Raw genomic sequence first — 17,663 nt, forward strand, 5'->3', positions numbered from 1 at the left:
CACTACACAACACACTAAACACAACCACTACACAACACACTAAACACAACCTCTACACAACACACTAAACACCACTACACAACACACTAAACACAACCACTACACAACACACAACACACTAAACAAAACCTCTACACAACACACTAAACACAACCACTACACAACACACAACACACTAAACACAACCACTACACAACACACTAAACACCACTACACAACACACTAAACAAAACCTCTACACAACACACTAAACACCACTACACAACACACTAAACACCACTACACAACACACTAAACACAACCACTACACAACTACACAACACACTAAACACAACACACTAAACACAACCACTACACAACACACTAAACACAACCACTACACAACACACTAAACACAACCACTACACAACACACTAAACACAACCTCTACACAACACACTAAACACCACTACACAACACACTAAACAAAACCTCTACACAACACACTAAACACAACCACTACACAACACACAACACACTAAACACAACCACTACACAACACACAACACACTAAACACAACCACTACACAACACACTAAACACAACCACTACACAACACACTAAACACAACCTCTACACAACACACTAAACACAACCACTACACAACACACTAAACACAACCACTACACAACACACTAAACACAACCACTACACAACACACTAAACAAAACCTCTACACAACACACTAAACAAAACCTCTACACAACACAGTAAACACCACTACACAACACACTAAACACAACCACTACACAACACACTAAACAAAACCTCTACACAACACACTAAACAAAACCTCTACACAACACAGTAAACACCACTACACAACACACTAAACACAACCACTACACAACACACTAAACACAACCACTACACAACACACAACACACTAAACACAACCACTACACAACACACTAAACACAACCACTACACAACACACAACACACTAAACACAACCACTACACAACACACTAAACACAACCACTACACAACACACAACACACTAAACAAAACCTCTACACAACACACTAAACACAACCACTACACAACACACAACACACTAAACACAACCACTACACAACACACAACACACTAAACACAACCACTACACAACACACTAAACACAACCTCTACACAACACACTAAACACCACTACACAACACATTAAACAAAACCTCTACACAACACACTAAACACAACCACTACACAACACACTAAACACAACCACTACACAACACACTAAACAAAACCTCTACACAACACACTAAACACAACCACTACACAACACACTAAACACAACACACTACACAACACACTAAACACAACCACTACACAACACACTAAACAAAACCTCTACACAACACACTAAACACAACCACTACACAACACACAACACACTAAACACAACCACTACACAACACACAACACACTAAACACAACCTCTACACAACACACTAAACACAACCTCTACACAACACACTAAACACAACCACTACACAACACACTAAACACAACCTCTACACAACACACTAAACACAACCTCTACACAACACACTAAACACAACCACTACACAACACACTAAACACAACCACTACACAACACACTAAACACAACCTCTACACAACACACTAAACACAACCACTACACAACACACTAAACACAACCACTACACAACACACTAAACACAACCTCTACACAACACACTAAACACAACCTCTACACAACACACTAAACACAACCACTACACAACACACTAAACACAACCTCTACACAACACACAACACACTAAACACAACCACTACACAACACACTAAACACAACCACTACACAACACACTAAACACAACCACTACACAACACACTAAACACAACCACTACACAACACACTAAACACAACCACTACACAACACACTAAACACAACCACTACACAACACACTAAACAAAACCTCTACACAACACACTAAACACCACTACACAACACACTAAACAAAACCTCTACACAACACAGTAAACACCACTACACAACACACTAAACACAACCACTACACAACACACTAAACACAACCACTACACAACACACAACACACTAAACACAACCACTACACAACACACTAAACACAACCACTACACAACACACTAAACACAACCACTACACAACACACTAAACACAACCACTACACAACACACTAAACACAACCACTACACAACACACTAAACAAAACCTCTACACAACACACTAAACACAACCACTACACAACACACTAAACACAACCACTACACAACACACTAAACACAACCTCTACACAACACACAACACACTAAACACAACCACTACACAACACACTAAACAAAACCTCTACACAACACACTAAACACAACCACTACACAACACACTAAACACAACCACTACACAACACACTAAACACAACCACTACACAACACACTAAACACAACCACTACACAACACACTAAACACAACACACTACACAACACACTAAACACAACCACTACACAACACACTAAACAAAACCTCTACACAACACACTAAACAAAACCTCAACACAACACACTAAACAAAACCACTACACAACACACTAAACACAACCACTACACAACACACAACACACTAAACACAACCACTACACAACACACTAACCAAAACCTCTACACAACACACTAAACACAACCTCTACACAACACACAACACACTTGACACAACCACTACACAACACACTAAACAAAACCACTACACAACACACTAAACACAACCACTACACAACACACTAAACACAACCTCTACACAACACACTAAACAAAACCTCTACACAACACACTAAACACAACCTCTACACAACACACTAAACACAACCTCTACACAACACACTAAACACAACCACTACACAACACACAACACACTAAACACAACCACTACACAACACACAACACACTAAACACAACCACTACACAACACACAACACACTAAACACAACCACTACACAACACACTAAACACAACCTCTACACAACACACTAAACACAACCTCTACACAACACACTAAACACAACCACTACACAACACACTAAACACAATCACTACACAACACACTAAACACAATCACTACACAACACACTAAACACAACCTCTACACAACACACTAAACACAACCACTACACAACACACTAAACACAATCACTACACAACACACTAAACACAACCTCTACACAACACACTAAACACAACCTCTACACAACACACTAAACACAACCTCTACACAACACACTAAACACAACCACTACACAACACACTAAACACAACCACTACACAACACACTAAACACAATCACTACACAACACACTAAACACAATCACTACACAACACACAACACACTAAACACAGCCTCTACACAACACACTAAACACAGCCTCTACACAACACACTAAACACAACCTCTACACAACACACTAAACACAACCTCTACACAACACACTAAACACAACCTCTACACAACACACTGTACAAAACATTAAAGAACCTCCAGGGTATTGTGTGTAGTGTTGAGAATTGTGTTGTTTGTGTTGTGTCAGTGTGAATTTAAGTGTGTTGTGTTAGTGTTGTGTGTGTGTGAGGTTACGTGTGTTGTGTTAGTGTTGTGTGTTTGTGTGAGGTTAAGTGTGTTGTGTTAGTTTTGTGTGTGTGTGTGAGGTTAAGTGTGTTGTGTTAGTGTTGTTTGTGTGAGGTTAAGTGTGTTGTGTTAGTGTTGTGTTTGTGTGAGGTTAAGTGTGTTGTGTTAGTGTTGTGTGTGTGTGTGAGGTTAAGTGTGTTGTGTTAGTGTTGTGTGTGTGTGTGTGAGGTTAAATGTGTTGTGTTAGTGTTATATGTCTGTGTGTGTGTTTGTGTGTGTGTGTGTGTTTGTGTGTGAGGTTAAGTGTGTTGTGTTAGTGTTGTGTGTGTGTGTTTGTGTGTGAGGTTAAGTGTGTTGTGTTAGTGTTGTTTGTGTGTGTGAGGTTAAGTGTGTTGTGTTAGTGTTGTGTGTGTGTGTGTGTGCTTGAGGTTAAGTGTGTTGTGTTAGTGTTGTCTGTGTGTGTGTGTGAGGTTAAGTGTGTTGTGTTAGTGTTGTGTGTGTGTGTGTGTTTGTGTGTGAGGTTAAGTGTGTTGTGTTAGTGTTGTGTGTGTGTGTTTGTGTGTGAGGTTAAGTGTGTTGTGTTAGTGTTGTGTGTGTGTGTTTGTGTGTGAGGTTAAGTGTGTTAGTGTTGTCTGTGTTCTTGTGTGTGTGTGTGTGTTTGTGTCTGAAGTTTTGTGTGTTGTGTTTGTGTTGTGTGTGTAAGGTTAAGTGTGTTGTGTTAGTGTTGTGTGTGTGTGTTTGTGTGCGTGTGTGTGTTTGAGGTTAAGTGTGTTGTGTTAGTGTTGTGTGTGTGTGTGTTCTTGTGTGTGTGTGTTTGAGGTTAAGTGTGTTGTGTTGTGTGTGTGTGTGTGTTCTTGTGTGTGTGTGTTTGAGGTTAAGTGTGTTGTTTTAGTGTTGTGTGTGTGTGTTTGTGTGCGTGTGTGTGTGTGTTTGAGGTTAAGTGTGTTGTGTTAGTGTTGTGTGTGTGTGTGTGTGTTCTTGTGTGTGTGTGTTTGAGGTTAAGTGTGTTGTGTTAGTGTTGTGTGTGTGTGTGTGTTCTTGTGTGTGTGTGTTTGTGTCTGATGTTTTGTGTGTTGTGTTTGTGTTGTGTGTGTAAGGTTAAGTGTGTTGTGTTAGTGTTGTGTGTGTGTGTTTGTGTGCGTGTGTGTGTTTGAGGTTAAGTGTGTTGTGTTTGTGTTGTGTGTGTGTGTTCTTGTGTGTGTGTGTTTGAGGTTAAGTGTGTTGTGTTTGTGTTGTGTGTGTGTGTTCTTGTGTGTGTGTGTTTGTGTCTGATGTTTTGTGTGTTGTGTTTGTGTTGTGTGTGTGTTTGAGGTTAAGTGTGTTGTGTTAGTGTTGTGTGTGTGTGTGTGTTCTTGTGTGTGTGTGTTTGTGTCTGATGTTTTGTGTGTTGTGTTAGTGTTGTGTGTGTGTGTGTTTGTGTGCGTGTGTGTGTTTGAGGTTAAGTGTGTTGTGTTAGTGTTGTGTGTGTGTGTGTGTTTGTGTCTGATGTTTTGTGTGTTGTGTTTGTGTTGTGTGTGTAAGGTTAAGTGTGTTATGTTAGTGTTGTGTGTGTGTTTGTGTGCGTGTGTGTTTGAGGTTAAGTGTGTTGTGTTAGTGTTGTGTGTGTGTGTGTGAATTTAAGTGTTAGTGTTGTGTGTTGTGTTAGTGTTGTGTGTGTGTGTTGTGTGTGTGTGTGTTAGTGTGTGTGTGTGTGTTAGTGTGTGTGTGTGTGTGTGTTTTAGTGTGTGTGTGTTTGTGTGTGTTGTGTTTAAGTAGAGCGTCAGAGAACAGATGAGAATCTTTTTGTGGGTTAATCTCTCACTCTCTTCTCATCTTTTCACAGCTCTTCAGAAACAAAGGACAAGTGGATGTGTGCCTTACAGTGGTGAGAAAAACACTCTCTCTCTCTCTACCTCTCTCTCTCTCTCTCTCAGATCTGTTTCTGTAATAAATTGAAGGTTAATGATCAGAAGCAGTGTGAGAACACTGTGTTGTTGGTTCATTCAGCCCTGGTGTTAAATGTGCGTGTGTGTGTGTGTGTGTGTGTGTGTATGTGTGTTAATAATGCTAATTCCAGGCACAGTGTGAAAGCCAGGCAGAGTTTAATCCCAAATCACATGACCCTGAAGGTCCAGCTGTTCGACTCAGTGGTGAGTTTCTCTCCTCAGCTTTATTTACACACAGCACACATCACTGAGCAGGACACAGGTCTCCCCTCTCCACAGAATTCACCTCAGGAGATCTCTCACACACACACACACACAGACACAAAGAACGAATGTGAAGTTAGGGAAAAATGAATCAGTGTGTCAGTGTATAATTGAATCACTGAATCAGTGTATCAGTGAATCAATGTGTCAGTGTATCAGTGTACAAGTGAATTAGTGTATCAGTGAATCAGTGTGTCAGTGAATCAGTGTGTCAGTGTATAAGTGAATCAGTGTATAAGTGAATCAGTGTGTCAGTGTATAATTGAATCATTGAATCAGTGTGTCAGTGAATCAGTGGTTCAGTGAATCATGGTGTCAGTGAATCAATGTGTCAGTGTATAAGTGTATAAGTGGATCAGTGTGTTAGTGTATAAGTGAATCAGTGTATAATTGAATCATTGAATCAGTGTATCAGTGAATCAATGTGTCAGTGTATCAGTGTATAATTGAATTAGTGTATCAGTTCATCGGTGTGCCAGTGTATAAGTGAATCAGTGTATCAGTGTGTCAGTGAATCTGGGTGTCATTGTATAAGTGAATCAGTGTGTCAGTGTATAAGTGAATCAGTGTATCAGTGTGTCAGTGAATCTGGGTGTCATTGTATAAGTGAATCAGTGTGTCAGTGTATAAGTGAATCAGTGTATCAGTGAATCAGTGTGTCAGTGTATAAGTGAATCAGTGTGTTAGTGTATAAGTGAATCAGTGTATAATTGAATCATTGAATCAGTGTATCAGTGAATCAATGTGTCAGTGTATCAGTGTATAATTGAATTAGTGTATCAGTTCATCAGTGTGCCAGTGTATAAGTGAATCAGTGTATCAGTGTGTCAGTGAATCTGGGTGTCATTGTATAAGTGAATCAGTGTGTCAGTGTATAAGTGAATCAGTGTATCAGTGTGTCAGTGAATCTGGGTGTCATTGTATAAGTGAATCAGTGTGTCAGTGTATAAGTGAATCAGTGTATCAGTGTATAAGGATATAAGTGAATCAGTGTATAATTGAATCAGTGAATCAGTGTATCAGTGTGTCAGTGAATCAATGTGTCAGTGTATCAGTGTATCAGTGTATCAGTGTATCAGTGTATCAGTGTATCAGTGAATCAGTGTATCAGTGCATTGTGAATTAGTGTATCAATGTGTCAGTGTATAAGTGTATAAGTGAATCAATGTGTCAGTGTATCAGTGTTTCAGTGTGTCAGTGAATCAAGGTGAAGTGAATCAGTAAATCAATGTGTCAGTGTATCAGTGTATAAGTGTATCAATCAGTGAATCAGTGTATCAGTGAATCAATGTGTCAGTGTATAAGTGAATCAGTGTATCAGTGTATCAGTGAGTCAGTGTATAAGTGAATCAATGTGTCAGTGTATCAGTGAATCAGTGAATCAATGGGTCAGTGTATCAGTGAATCAGTGCATCAGTGAATCAGTGTATCAGTGTGTCAGTGTATAAGTGTATCAATCAGAGAATCAGTGAATCAGTGAATCAATGTGTCAGTGTATATGTGAATCAGTGTATCAGTGAATCAATGTGTCAGTGTATCAGTGTATAAGTGTATCAGTGTGTCTGTGTATCAGTGAATCAGTGTATAAGTGAATCAGTGAATCAGTGTATCAGTATATCAATGAATCAGTGTATCAGTGTATCAATGAATCAGTGTATCAATGAATCAGTGTATCAATGAATCAGTGTATCAGTGTATCAATGAATCAGTGTATCAATGAATCAGTGTATCAGTGTATCAATGAATCAATGAATCAGTGTATCAATGTATCAGTGTATCAGTGTATCAGTGTATCAATGAATCAGTGTATCAATGAATCAGTGTATCAGTGAATCAGTGTATCAGTGAATCAATGAATCAGTGTGTCGGTGAATCAGTGTATCAGTGAATCAGTGAATCAATGGGTCAGTGTATCAGTGTATAAGTGTATCAATCAGAGAATCAGTGAATCAGTGAATCAATGTGTCAGTGTATATGTGAATCAATGTGTCAGTGTATGTGTATAAGTGAATCAATGTGTCAGTGCATCAGTGTATCAGTGAATCAATGTGTCAGTGTATAAGTGAATCAATGTGTCAGTGTATCAGTGAATCAGTGAATCAATGGGTCAGTGTATCAGTGTATAAGTGTATCAATCAGAGAATCAGTGAATCAGTGAATCAATGTGTCAGTGTATATGTGAATCAATGTGTCAGTGTATAAGTGTATAAGTGAATCAATGTGTCAGTGTATCAGTGTGTCTGTGGATCAGTGAATCAGTGAATCAGTATATCAATGAATCAGTGTATCAGTGTATCAATGAATCAGTGTATCAATGAATCAGTGTATCAGTGTGTCTATGTATCAGTGAATCAGTGAATCAGTGTATCAGTGAATCAGTATGTCAGTGTGTCTGTGTATCAGTGTATCAGTGAATCAGTGAATCAGTGTATCAGTGTGTCAGTGAATCAGTGTATCAGTGTGTCTGTGTATCAGTGTGTCAGTGTGTCTGTGTATCAGTGAATCAGTGAATCAGTGTGTCAGTGTGTCTGTGTATCAGTGTATCAGTGTATCAGTGAATCAGTGAATCAGTGTATCAGTGAATCAGTGTATCAGTGAATCAGTGTATCAGTGTGTCAGTGTATCAGTGTGTCTGTGTATCTGTGTATCAGTGTATCAGTGAATCAGTGAATCAGTGTGTCTGTGTGTCTGTGTCTGTGTATCAGTGAATCAGTGAATCAGTGAATCAGTGAATCAGTGTGTCAGTGAATCAGTGTATCAGTGTGTCTGTGTATCAGTGTGTCTGTGTATCAGTGTATCAGTGTGTCTGTGTATCAGTGTGTCTGTGTATCAGTGTATCAGTATGTTTGTGTATCAGTGTGTCTTTGTATCAGTGTGTCAGTGTGTCGGTGAATCAGTGTATCAGTGTGTCAATGTATCAATGAATCAGTGTATCAATGAATCAGTGAATCAGTGTGTCTGTGTATCAGTGTATCAGTGTATCAGTGCATCAGTGCATCAGTGTGTCAGTGTGTCGGTGAATCAGTGTATCAGTGAATCAGTGTGTCTGTGTATCAGTGTGTCAGTGAATCAGTGTATCAGTGTGTCTGTGTATCAGTGTGTCAGTGAATCAGTGCATCAGTGTATCAGTGCATCAGTGCATCAGTGCGTCAATGTATCAATGAATCAGTGTATCAATGAATCAGTGAATCAGTGTGTCTGTGTATCAGTGTATCAGTGCATCAGTGCATCAGTGTGTCAGTGTGTCGGTGAATCAGTGTATCAGTGAATCAGTGTGTCTGTGTATCAGTGTGTCAGTGAATCAGTGTATCAGTGTGTCTGTGTATCAGTGTGTCAGTGAATCAGTGCATCAGTGTGTCAGTGAATCAGTGTATCAGTGTGTCTGTGTATCAGTGTGTCAGTGAATCAGTGCATCAGTGTGTCAGTGAATCAGTGTGTCTGTGTATCAGTGTGTCAGTGAATCAGTGTATCAGTGTGTCAGTGAATCAGTGTGTCTGTGTATGTGTGTCAGTGAATCAGTGTATCAGTGTGTCTGTGTATCAGTGTGTCAGTGAATCAGTGTATCAGTGTGTCTGTGTATCAGTGTGTCAGTGAATCAGTGTGTCAGTGAATCAGTGTATCAGTGTGTCTGTGTATCAGTGTATCAGTGTGTCTGTGTATCAGTGAATTAGTGTATCAGTGTATCAGTGTATCAATGAATCAGTGTATCAGTGTATCAATGAATCAGTGTATCAGTGTATCAGTGTATCAATGAATCAGTGTATCAATGAATCAGTGTATCAATGAATCAGTGTATCAGTGTATCAATGAATCAGTGTATCAATGAATCAGTGTATCAATGAATCAGTGTATCAATGAATCAGTGTGTCTGTGTATCAGTGCATCAGGGATGGCAGGTGAGGACCCAAATGCAGAACACAGTCTGAGTTCAAACTTAGAGTCTTTATTAAGAACGGCACAAAAAATGGCAGAGTAATCAAAAAGAAACTGAAAAAACCAGGATACAGCAGGCTGGTAGAATCAGTAAAAGAAACAACCACATACAGTCCAATAATCCACCATCCAGAGAACAGGTTAAACGTAGGACAGACAGAGTCATTGATTGAAGGAAGGCAGAGACAAACCAGGCAGACAGGAACTGAAGAAAAGGGCAGGATGCCATGTCAGAAGCTCAAGGCTGAATGAAGAGACCATCTGGCAAAGAGCATGGACTGCTCGCTAGCTTATATAGGACAGAGGAGCATAAAATGGCGGAAACCGGAAATGAGATCGCGAAACCGGAAGGTGCGTCCCGGAACCGGAAGTAGCAACATGGAACCCGGAAATGCATGCCTGACACAGTGTATCAGTGTAACAGTGTATCAATGAATCAGTGTGTCAGTGTGTAAGTGTATCAGTGTATCAGTGTGTCTATGTATCAGTTTATCAGTGAATCAATGTATCAGTGTGTCTATGTATCAGTGTATCAGTGAATCAGTGAATCAGTGTATCAGTGTGTCTATGTATCAGTGTATCAGTGAATCAGTGTATCAGTGTATCAGTGAATCAGTGAATCAGTGAATCAGTGAATCAGTGTATCAGTGTATCAGTGTGTCAGTGGGTCTGTGGGTCTGTGTATCAGTGTGTCTGTGTATCAGTGTGTCTGTGTATCAGTGTATCAATGTATCAGTGTGTCAGTGAATCAATGTATCAGTGGGTCTGTGGGTCTGTGTATCAGTGTGTCTGTGTATCAGTGTGTCTGTGTATCAATGTATCAGTGTGTCAGTGAATCAGTGTATCAGTGGGTCTGTGTATCAGTGTGTCTGTGTATCAGTGTGTCTGTGTATCAGTGTATCAGTGTAACAATTAATCAGTGCATCAGTGCATCAGTGTGTCAGTGAATCAGTGTATCAGTGTATCAGTGTGTCAGTGAATCAGTGTATCAGTGAATCAGTGTGTCTGTGTATCAGTGTATCAGTGTATCAGTGTCTTTGTGTATCAGTGAACCAATGTATCAGTGTATCAGTGTGTCAGTGAATCAGTGTATCAGTGAATCAGTGTGTCTGTGTATCAGTGTATCAGTGTATCAGTGTCTTTGTGTATCAGTGAACCAATGTATCAGTGTATCAGTGTGTCAGTGTATCAATTACTCAGTGTATCAGTGTATCAGTGAATCAGTGTATCAATGTATCAGTGTGTCTATGTATCAGTGTATCAGTGAATCAGTGTATCAGTGTGTCTATGAATCAGTGAATCAGTGTATCAGTGTATCAGTGTATCAGTGTGTTTGTGTATCAGTGTATCAGTGTGTTTGTGTATCAGTGAATCAGTGTATCAGTGTATCAGTGTGTCTGTGTATCAGTGAATCAGTGTATCAGTGAATCAGTGTATCAGTGAATCAGTGTGTCTGCGTATCAGTGTATCAGTGTATCAGTGTGTCTGTGTATCAGTGAATCAGTGTATCAGTGAATCAGTGTATCAGTGAATCAATGTATCAGTGTGTCTGTGTATCAGTGTATCAGTGTATCAGTGTATCAGTGAATCAGTGTATCAGTGAATCCATGAGTTAGTGTATCAGTGTGTCTGTGAATCAGTGTGTGTGTATCAGTGTGTGTGTATCAGTGTGTCTGTGTATCAGTGTGTCAGTGAATCAGTGTGTGTGTATCAGTGTGTCTGTGAAACAGTGAATTAGTGTATAAGTGTATCAGTGAATCACTGAATCAGTGAATCAGTGTATCAGTGTGTCAGTGTATCAGTGAATCAGTGTATCAGTGTGTCAGTGTATCAGTGAATCAATGTATCAGTGCATCAGTGTGTCAGTGAATCAGTTTGTGTATCAGTGTGTCTGTGTATCAGTGTGTCAGTGAATCAGTGTGTGTGTATCAGTGTGTCTGTGTATCAGTGTATCAGTGTGTCTGTGTATCAGTGAATTAGTGTATCAGTGTATCAGTGTATCAATGAATCAGTGTATCAGTGTATCAATGAATCAGTGTATCAGTGTATCAGTGTATCAATGAATCAGTGTATCAATGAATCAGTGTATCAATGAATCAGTGTATCAGTGTATCAATGAATCAGTGTATCAGTGAATCAGTGTATCAGTGAATCAATGTATCAGTGTGTCTGTGTATCAGTTTATCAGTGAATCAGTGTATCAGTGAATCCATGAGTTAGTGTATCAGTGTGTCTGTGTATCAGTCTATCAGTGAATCAGTGAATTAGTGTATAAGTGTATCAGTGTATCAGTGTGTCAGTGTATCAGTGAATCAGTGTATCAGTGTGTCAGTGTATCAGTGAATCAATGTATCAGTGTATCAGTGCATCAGTGTGTCAGTGAATCAGTGTGTCTGTGTATCAGTGTGTCAGTGAATCAGTGTGTGTGTATCAGTGTGTCTGTGTATCAGTGAATCAATGTATCAGTGTATCAGTGCATCAGTGTGTCTGTGTATCAGTGTATCAGTGTGTCAGTGAATCAGTGTATCAGTGAATCAGTGTATCAGTGTGTCAGTGAATCAGTGTATCAATGCATCAGTGTGTCTGTGTATCAGTTTATCAGTGAATCAGTGTATCAGTGAATCCATGAGTTAGTGTATCAGTGTGTCTGTGTATCAGTCTATCAGTGAATCAGTGAATTAGTGTATAAGTGTATCAGTGTATCAGTGTGTCAGTGTATCAGTGAATCAGTGTATCAGTGTGTCAGTGTATCAGTGAATCAATGTATCAGTGTATCAGTGTATCAGTGCATCAGTGTGTCAGTGAATCAGTGTGTCTGTGTATCAGTGTGTCAGTGAATCAGTGTGTGTGTATCAGTGTGTCTGTGTATCAGTGAATCAATGTATCAGTGTATCAGTGCATCAGTGTGTCAGTGAATCAGTGTATCAGTGCATCAGTGTGTCTGTGTATCAGTGTATCAGTGTATCAGTGTATCAGTGTGTCAGTGAATCAGTGTATCAGTGAATCAGTGTGTCAGTGAATCAGTGTTTCAATGCATCAGTGTGTCTGTGTATCAGTGTATCAGTGTGTCAGTGAATCAGTGTATCATTGCATCAGTTTGTCAGTGTATCAGTGTATCAGTGTGTCAGTGAATCAGTGTATCAGTGAATCAGGGTATCAGTGTATCAGTGAATCAATGTATCAGTGTATTAGTGAATCAGTGAATCAGTGGTTCAGTGAATCAGTGTATCAGTGTGTCTGTGTATCAGTGTGTCTGTGTATCAGTGAATTAGTGTATCAGTGTATCAATGAATCAGTGTATCAGTGCATCAGTGTATGAGTGTGTCTGTGTATCAGTGCATCAGTGAATCAATGTATCAGTGTATTAGTGAATCAGTGAATCAGTGGTTCAGTGAATCAGTGTATCAGTGTATCAGTGTATGAGTGTGTCTGTGTATCAGTGTATCAGTGTGTCTGTGTATCAGTGAATCAATGTATCAGTGTGTCTGTGTATCAGTGTATCAGTGTGTCTGTGTATCAGTGTATCAGTGTGTCTGTGTATCAGTGAATCAGTGTATCAGTGAATCAATGTATCAGTGTGTCTGTGTATCAGTGTATCAGTGTGTCTGTGTATCAGTGTATCAGTGAATTTGTGTATAAGTGTATCAGTGAATCACTGAATCAGTGAATCAGTGTATCAGTGTGTCAGTGTATCAGTGAATCAGTGAATCAGTGTATAAGTGTATCAGTGAATCACTGAATCACTGAATCAGTGTATCAGTGTGTCAGTGTATCAGTGAATCAATGTATCAGTGTATCAGTGAATCAGTGTATCAGTGCATCAGTGTATCAGTGCATCAGTGTGTCTGTGTATCAGTGTGTCAGTGATTCAGTGTTTCAGTGCATCAGTGTGTCAGTGAATCAGTGTGTGTATCAGTGTGTCTGTGTATCAGTGTGTCAGTGAATCAGTGTATCAGTGCATTAGTGCGTCAGTGAATCAGTGTATCAGTGCATCAGTGTGTCTGTGTATCAGTGTGTCAGTGTGTCAGTGAATCAGTGTATCAGTGCATCAGTGCATCAGTGTGTCAGTGTATCAGTGTGTCAGTGTATCAGTGTGTCAGTGAATCAGTGTGTCAGTGAATCAGTGTATCAGTGTGTCTGTGTATCAGTGAATCAGTGTATCAGTGAATCAATGTATCAGTGTGTCTGTGTATCAGTGTATCAGTGTGTCTGTGTATCAGTGAATCAGTGTATCAGTGAATCAATGTATCAGTGTGTCTGTGTATCAGTTTATCAGTGAATCAGTGTATCAGTGAATCCATGAGTTAGTGTATCAGTGTGTCTGTGTATCAGTCTATCAGTGAATCAGTGAATTAGTGTATAAGTGTATCAGTGTATCAGTGTGTCAGTGTATCAGTGAATCAGTGTATCAGTGTGTCAGTGTATCAGTGAATCAATGTATCAGTGTATCAGTGAATCAGTGTATCAGTGCATCAGTGTATCAGTGCATCAGTGTGTCTGTGTATCAGTGTGTCAGTAATTCAGTGTTTCAGTGCATCAGTGTGTCAGTGAATCAGTGTGTCAGTGAATCAGTGTGTGTATCAGTGTGTCTGTGTATCAGTGTGTCAGTGAATCAGTGTATCAGTGCATTAGTGCGTCAGTGAATCAGTGTATCAGTGCATCAGTGTGTCTGTGTATCAGTGTGTCAGTGTGTCAGTGAATCAGTGTATCAGTGCATCAGTGCATCAGTGTGTCAGTGTATCAGTGTGTCAGTGTATCAGTGTGTCAGTGAATCAGTGTATCAGTGTATCAGTGTGTCTGTGTATCAGTGCATCAGTGTATCAGTGTATCAGTGTATCAGTGTATCAGTGTGTCTGTGTATCAGTGTATCAGTGCATCAGTGTATCAGTGTATCAGTGTGTCTGTGTATCAGTGTATCAGTGCATCAGTGTGTCTGTGTATCAGTGTATCAGTGTATCAGTGAATCAATGTATCAGTGTATCAGTGTATCAGTGCATCAGTGTGTCAGTGAATCAGTGTGTCTGTGTATCAGTGTGTCAGTGAATCAGTGTGTGTGTATCAGTGTGTCTGTGTATCAGTGAATCAATGTATCAGTGTATCAGTGCATCAGTGTGTCAGTGAATCAGTGTATCAGTGCATCAGTGTGTCTGTGTATCAGTGTATCAGTGTATCAGTGTATCAGTGTGTCAGTGAATCAGTGTATCAGTGAATCAGTGTATCAGTGTGTCAGTGAATCAGTGTATCAATGCATCAGTGTGTCTGTGTATCAGTGTATCAGTGTGTCAGTGAATCAGTGTATCATTGCATCAGTTTGTCAGTGTATCAGTGTATCAGTGTGTCAGTGAATCAGTGTATCAGTGAATCAGGGTATCAGTGTATCAGTGAATCAATGTATCAGTGTATTAGTGAATCAGTGAATCAGTGGTTCAGTGAATCAGTGTATCAGTGTGTCTGTGTATCAGTGTGTCTGTGTATCAGTGAATTAGTGTATCAGTGTATCAATGAATCAGTGTATCAGTGCATCAGTGTATGAGTGTGTCTGTGTATCAGTGCATCAGTGAATCAATGTATCAGTGTATTAGTGAATCAGTGAATCAGTGGTTCAGTGAATCAGTGTATCAGTGTATCAGTGTATGAGTGTGTCTGTGTATCAGTGTATCAGTGTGTCTGTGTATCAGTGAATCAGTGTATCAGTGAATCAATGTATCAGTGTGTCTGTGTATCAGTGTATCAGTGTATCAGTGTGTCTGTGTATCAGTGTATCAGTGTGTCTGTGTATCAGTGTATCAGTGAATCAGTGTATTCGTGAATCCATGAGTTAGTGTATCAGTGTATAAGTCTATCAGTGTGTCTGTGTATCAGTGTATCAGTGAATCAGTGAATCAGTGTATCAGTGAATTAGTGTATAAGTGTATCAGTGAATCACTGAATCAGTGTATCAGTGAATCAGTGTATCAGTGTGTCAGTGTATCAGTGAATCAGTGTATCAGTGTATCAGTGTATCAGTGTATCAGTGAATCAATGTATCAGTGTATCAGTGTATCGGTGAATTATTGAATTAGTGAATCAGTACATCAGTGTATTAGTGAATCAGTGAATCAGTGGTTCAGTGTATCAGTGAATCAGTGTATCAGTGTATCAGTGAATCAATGTATCAGTGTATTAGTGAATCAGTGAATCAGTGGTTCAGTGTATCAGTGAATCAGTGTATCAGTGTATCAGTGTGTCTGTGTATCAGTGTATCAGTGTATCAGTGAATTAGTGAATTAGTGAATTAGTGAATCAGTGTGTCTGTGTATCAGTGTATCAGTGCATCAGTGAATCAGTGTGTCTGTGTATCAGTGTATGAGTGTGTCTGTGTATCAGTGAATCAGTGTATCAGTGTATCAGTGAATTAGTGAATCAGTGTGTCTGTGTATCAGTGTATCAGTGTATCAGTGAATTAGTGAATTAGTGAATCAGTGTGTCTGTGTATCAGTGTATCAGTGAATCATTGTATCAGTGTATCAGTGTATCAGTTTATCAGTGAATCAGTGAATTAGTGAATCATTGTATCAGTGTATCAATGTATCAGTGAATTAGTGTATGTGTATCAGTGTATCAGTGAATCAATGTATCAGTGTATCAGTTAATCAGTGCATCAGTGAATCAGTGTATCAGTGAATCAATGTATCAGTGTATCAGTGAATCAGTGTGTCTGTGTATCAGTGTATCAGTGAATCAGTGTATCAGTGTATCAGTGAATCAGTGAATTAGTGAATCATTGTATCAGTGTATCAATGTATCAGTGAATTAGTGTATCAGTGTATCAGTGAATCAATGTATCAGTGTATCAGTGTATCAGTGAATTATTGAATTAGTGAATCAGTATATCAGTGTATTAGTGAATCAGTGAATCAGTGGTTCAGTGTATCAGTGAATCAGTGTATCAGTGTATCAGTGAATCAATGTATCAGTGTATTAGTGAATCAGTGAATCAGTGGTTCAGTGTATCAGTGAATCAGTGTATCAGTGTATCAGTGTGTCTGTGTATCAGTGTATCAGTGTATCAGTGAATTAGTGAATTAGTGAATTAGTGAATCAGTGTGTCTGTGTATCAGTGCATCAGTGAATCAGTGTGTCTGTGTATCAGTGTATGAGTGTGTCTGTGTATCAGTGAATCAGTGTATCAGTGTATCAGTGAATTAGTGAATCAGTGTGTCTGTGTATCAGTGTATCAGTGTATCAGTGAATTAGTGAATTAGTGAATCAGTGTGTCTGTGTATCAGTGTATCAGTGTATCAGTGAATTAGTGAATTAGTGAATCAGTGTGTCTGTGTATCAGTGTTTCAGTGAATCAGTGTATCAGTGAATCAGTGTGTCTGTGTATTAGTGTATCAGTGAATCAGTGTATCAGTGTATCAGTGTGTCTGTGTTTCAGTGTATCAGTGTATCAGTGTATCAGTGAATCAGTGTATCAGTGTATCAGTGAATCAGTGTATCAGTGAATTAGTGAATTAGTGAATCAGTGTGTCTGTGTTTCAGTGTATCAGTGTATCAGTGAATCAGTGTGTCTGTGTATCAGTGTATCAGTGAATTAGTGAATTAGTGAATCAGTGTGTCTGTGTATCAGTGTTTCAGTGAATCAGTGTATCAGTGAATCAGTGTGTCTGTGTATTAGTGTATCAGTGAATCAGTGTGTCTGTGTATTAGTGTATCAGTGAATCGGTGTGTCTGTGTATCAGTGTTTCAGTGAATCAGTGTATCAGTGAATCAGTGTGTCTGTGTATTAGTGTATCAGTGAATCAGTGTATCAGTGTATCAGTGTGTCTGTGTATCAGTGAATCAGTGTATCAGTGAATCAATGTATCAGTGTGTCTGTGTATCAGTGAATCCATGAGTT

General features: G+C 39.3%; 1 protein-coding gene across 3 annotated transcripts in view; it reads left to right on the forward strand.

The window, feature by feature from the left end:
- arhgap20b (Rho GTPase activating protein 20b) overlaps positions 1-17,663 on the forward strand; it is a 78,304-nt gene that overhangs the window by 9,615 nt on the left and 51,026 nt on the right. For all 3 annotated transcript variants that reach the window (XM_058382539.1, XM_058382538.1, XM_058382537.1), the window contains 2 exons: positions 5,482-5,523; positions 5,716-5,788. In XM_058382539.1, coding sequence (XP_058238522.1) covers positions 5,482-5,523; positions 5,716-5,788 — 115 coding nt within the window. The remainder of the gene's footprint in view (positions 1-5,481; positions 5,524-5,715; positions 5,789-17,663) is intronic.

The sequence above is a fragment of the Hemibagrus wyckioides genome, linkage group LG28 (assembly GCF_019097595.1).
Source record: "Hemibagrus wyckioides isolate EC202008001 linkage group LG28, SWU_Hwy_1.0, whole genome shotgun sequence".
Classification (NCBI taxonomy): domain Eukaryota; kingdom Metazoa; phylum Chordata; class Actinopteri; order Siluriformes; family Bagridae; genus Hemibagrus; species Hemibagrus wyckioides.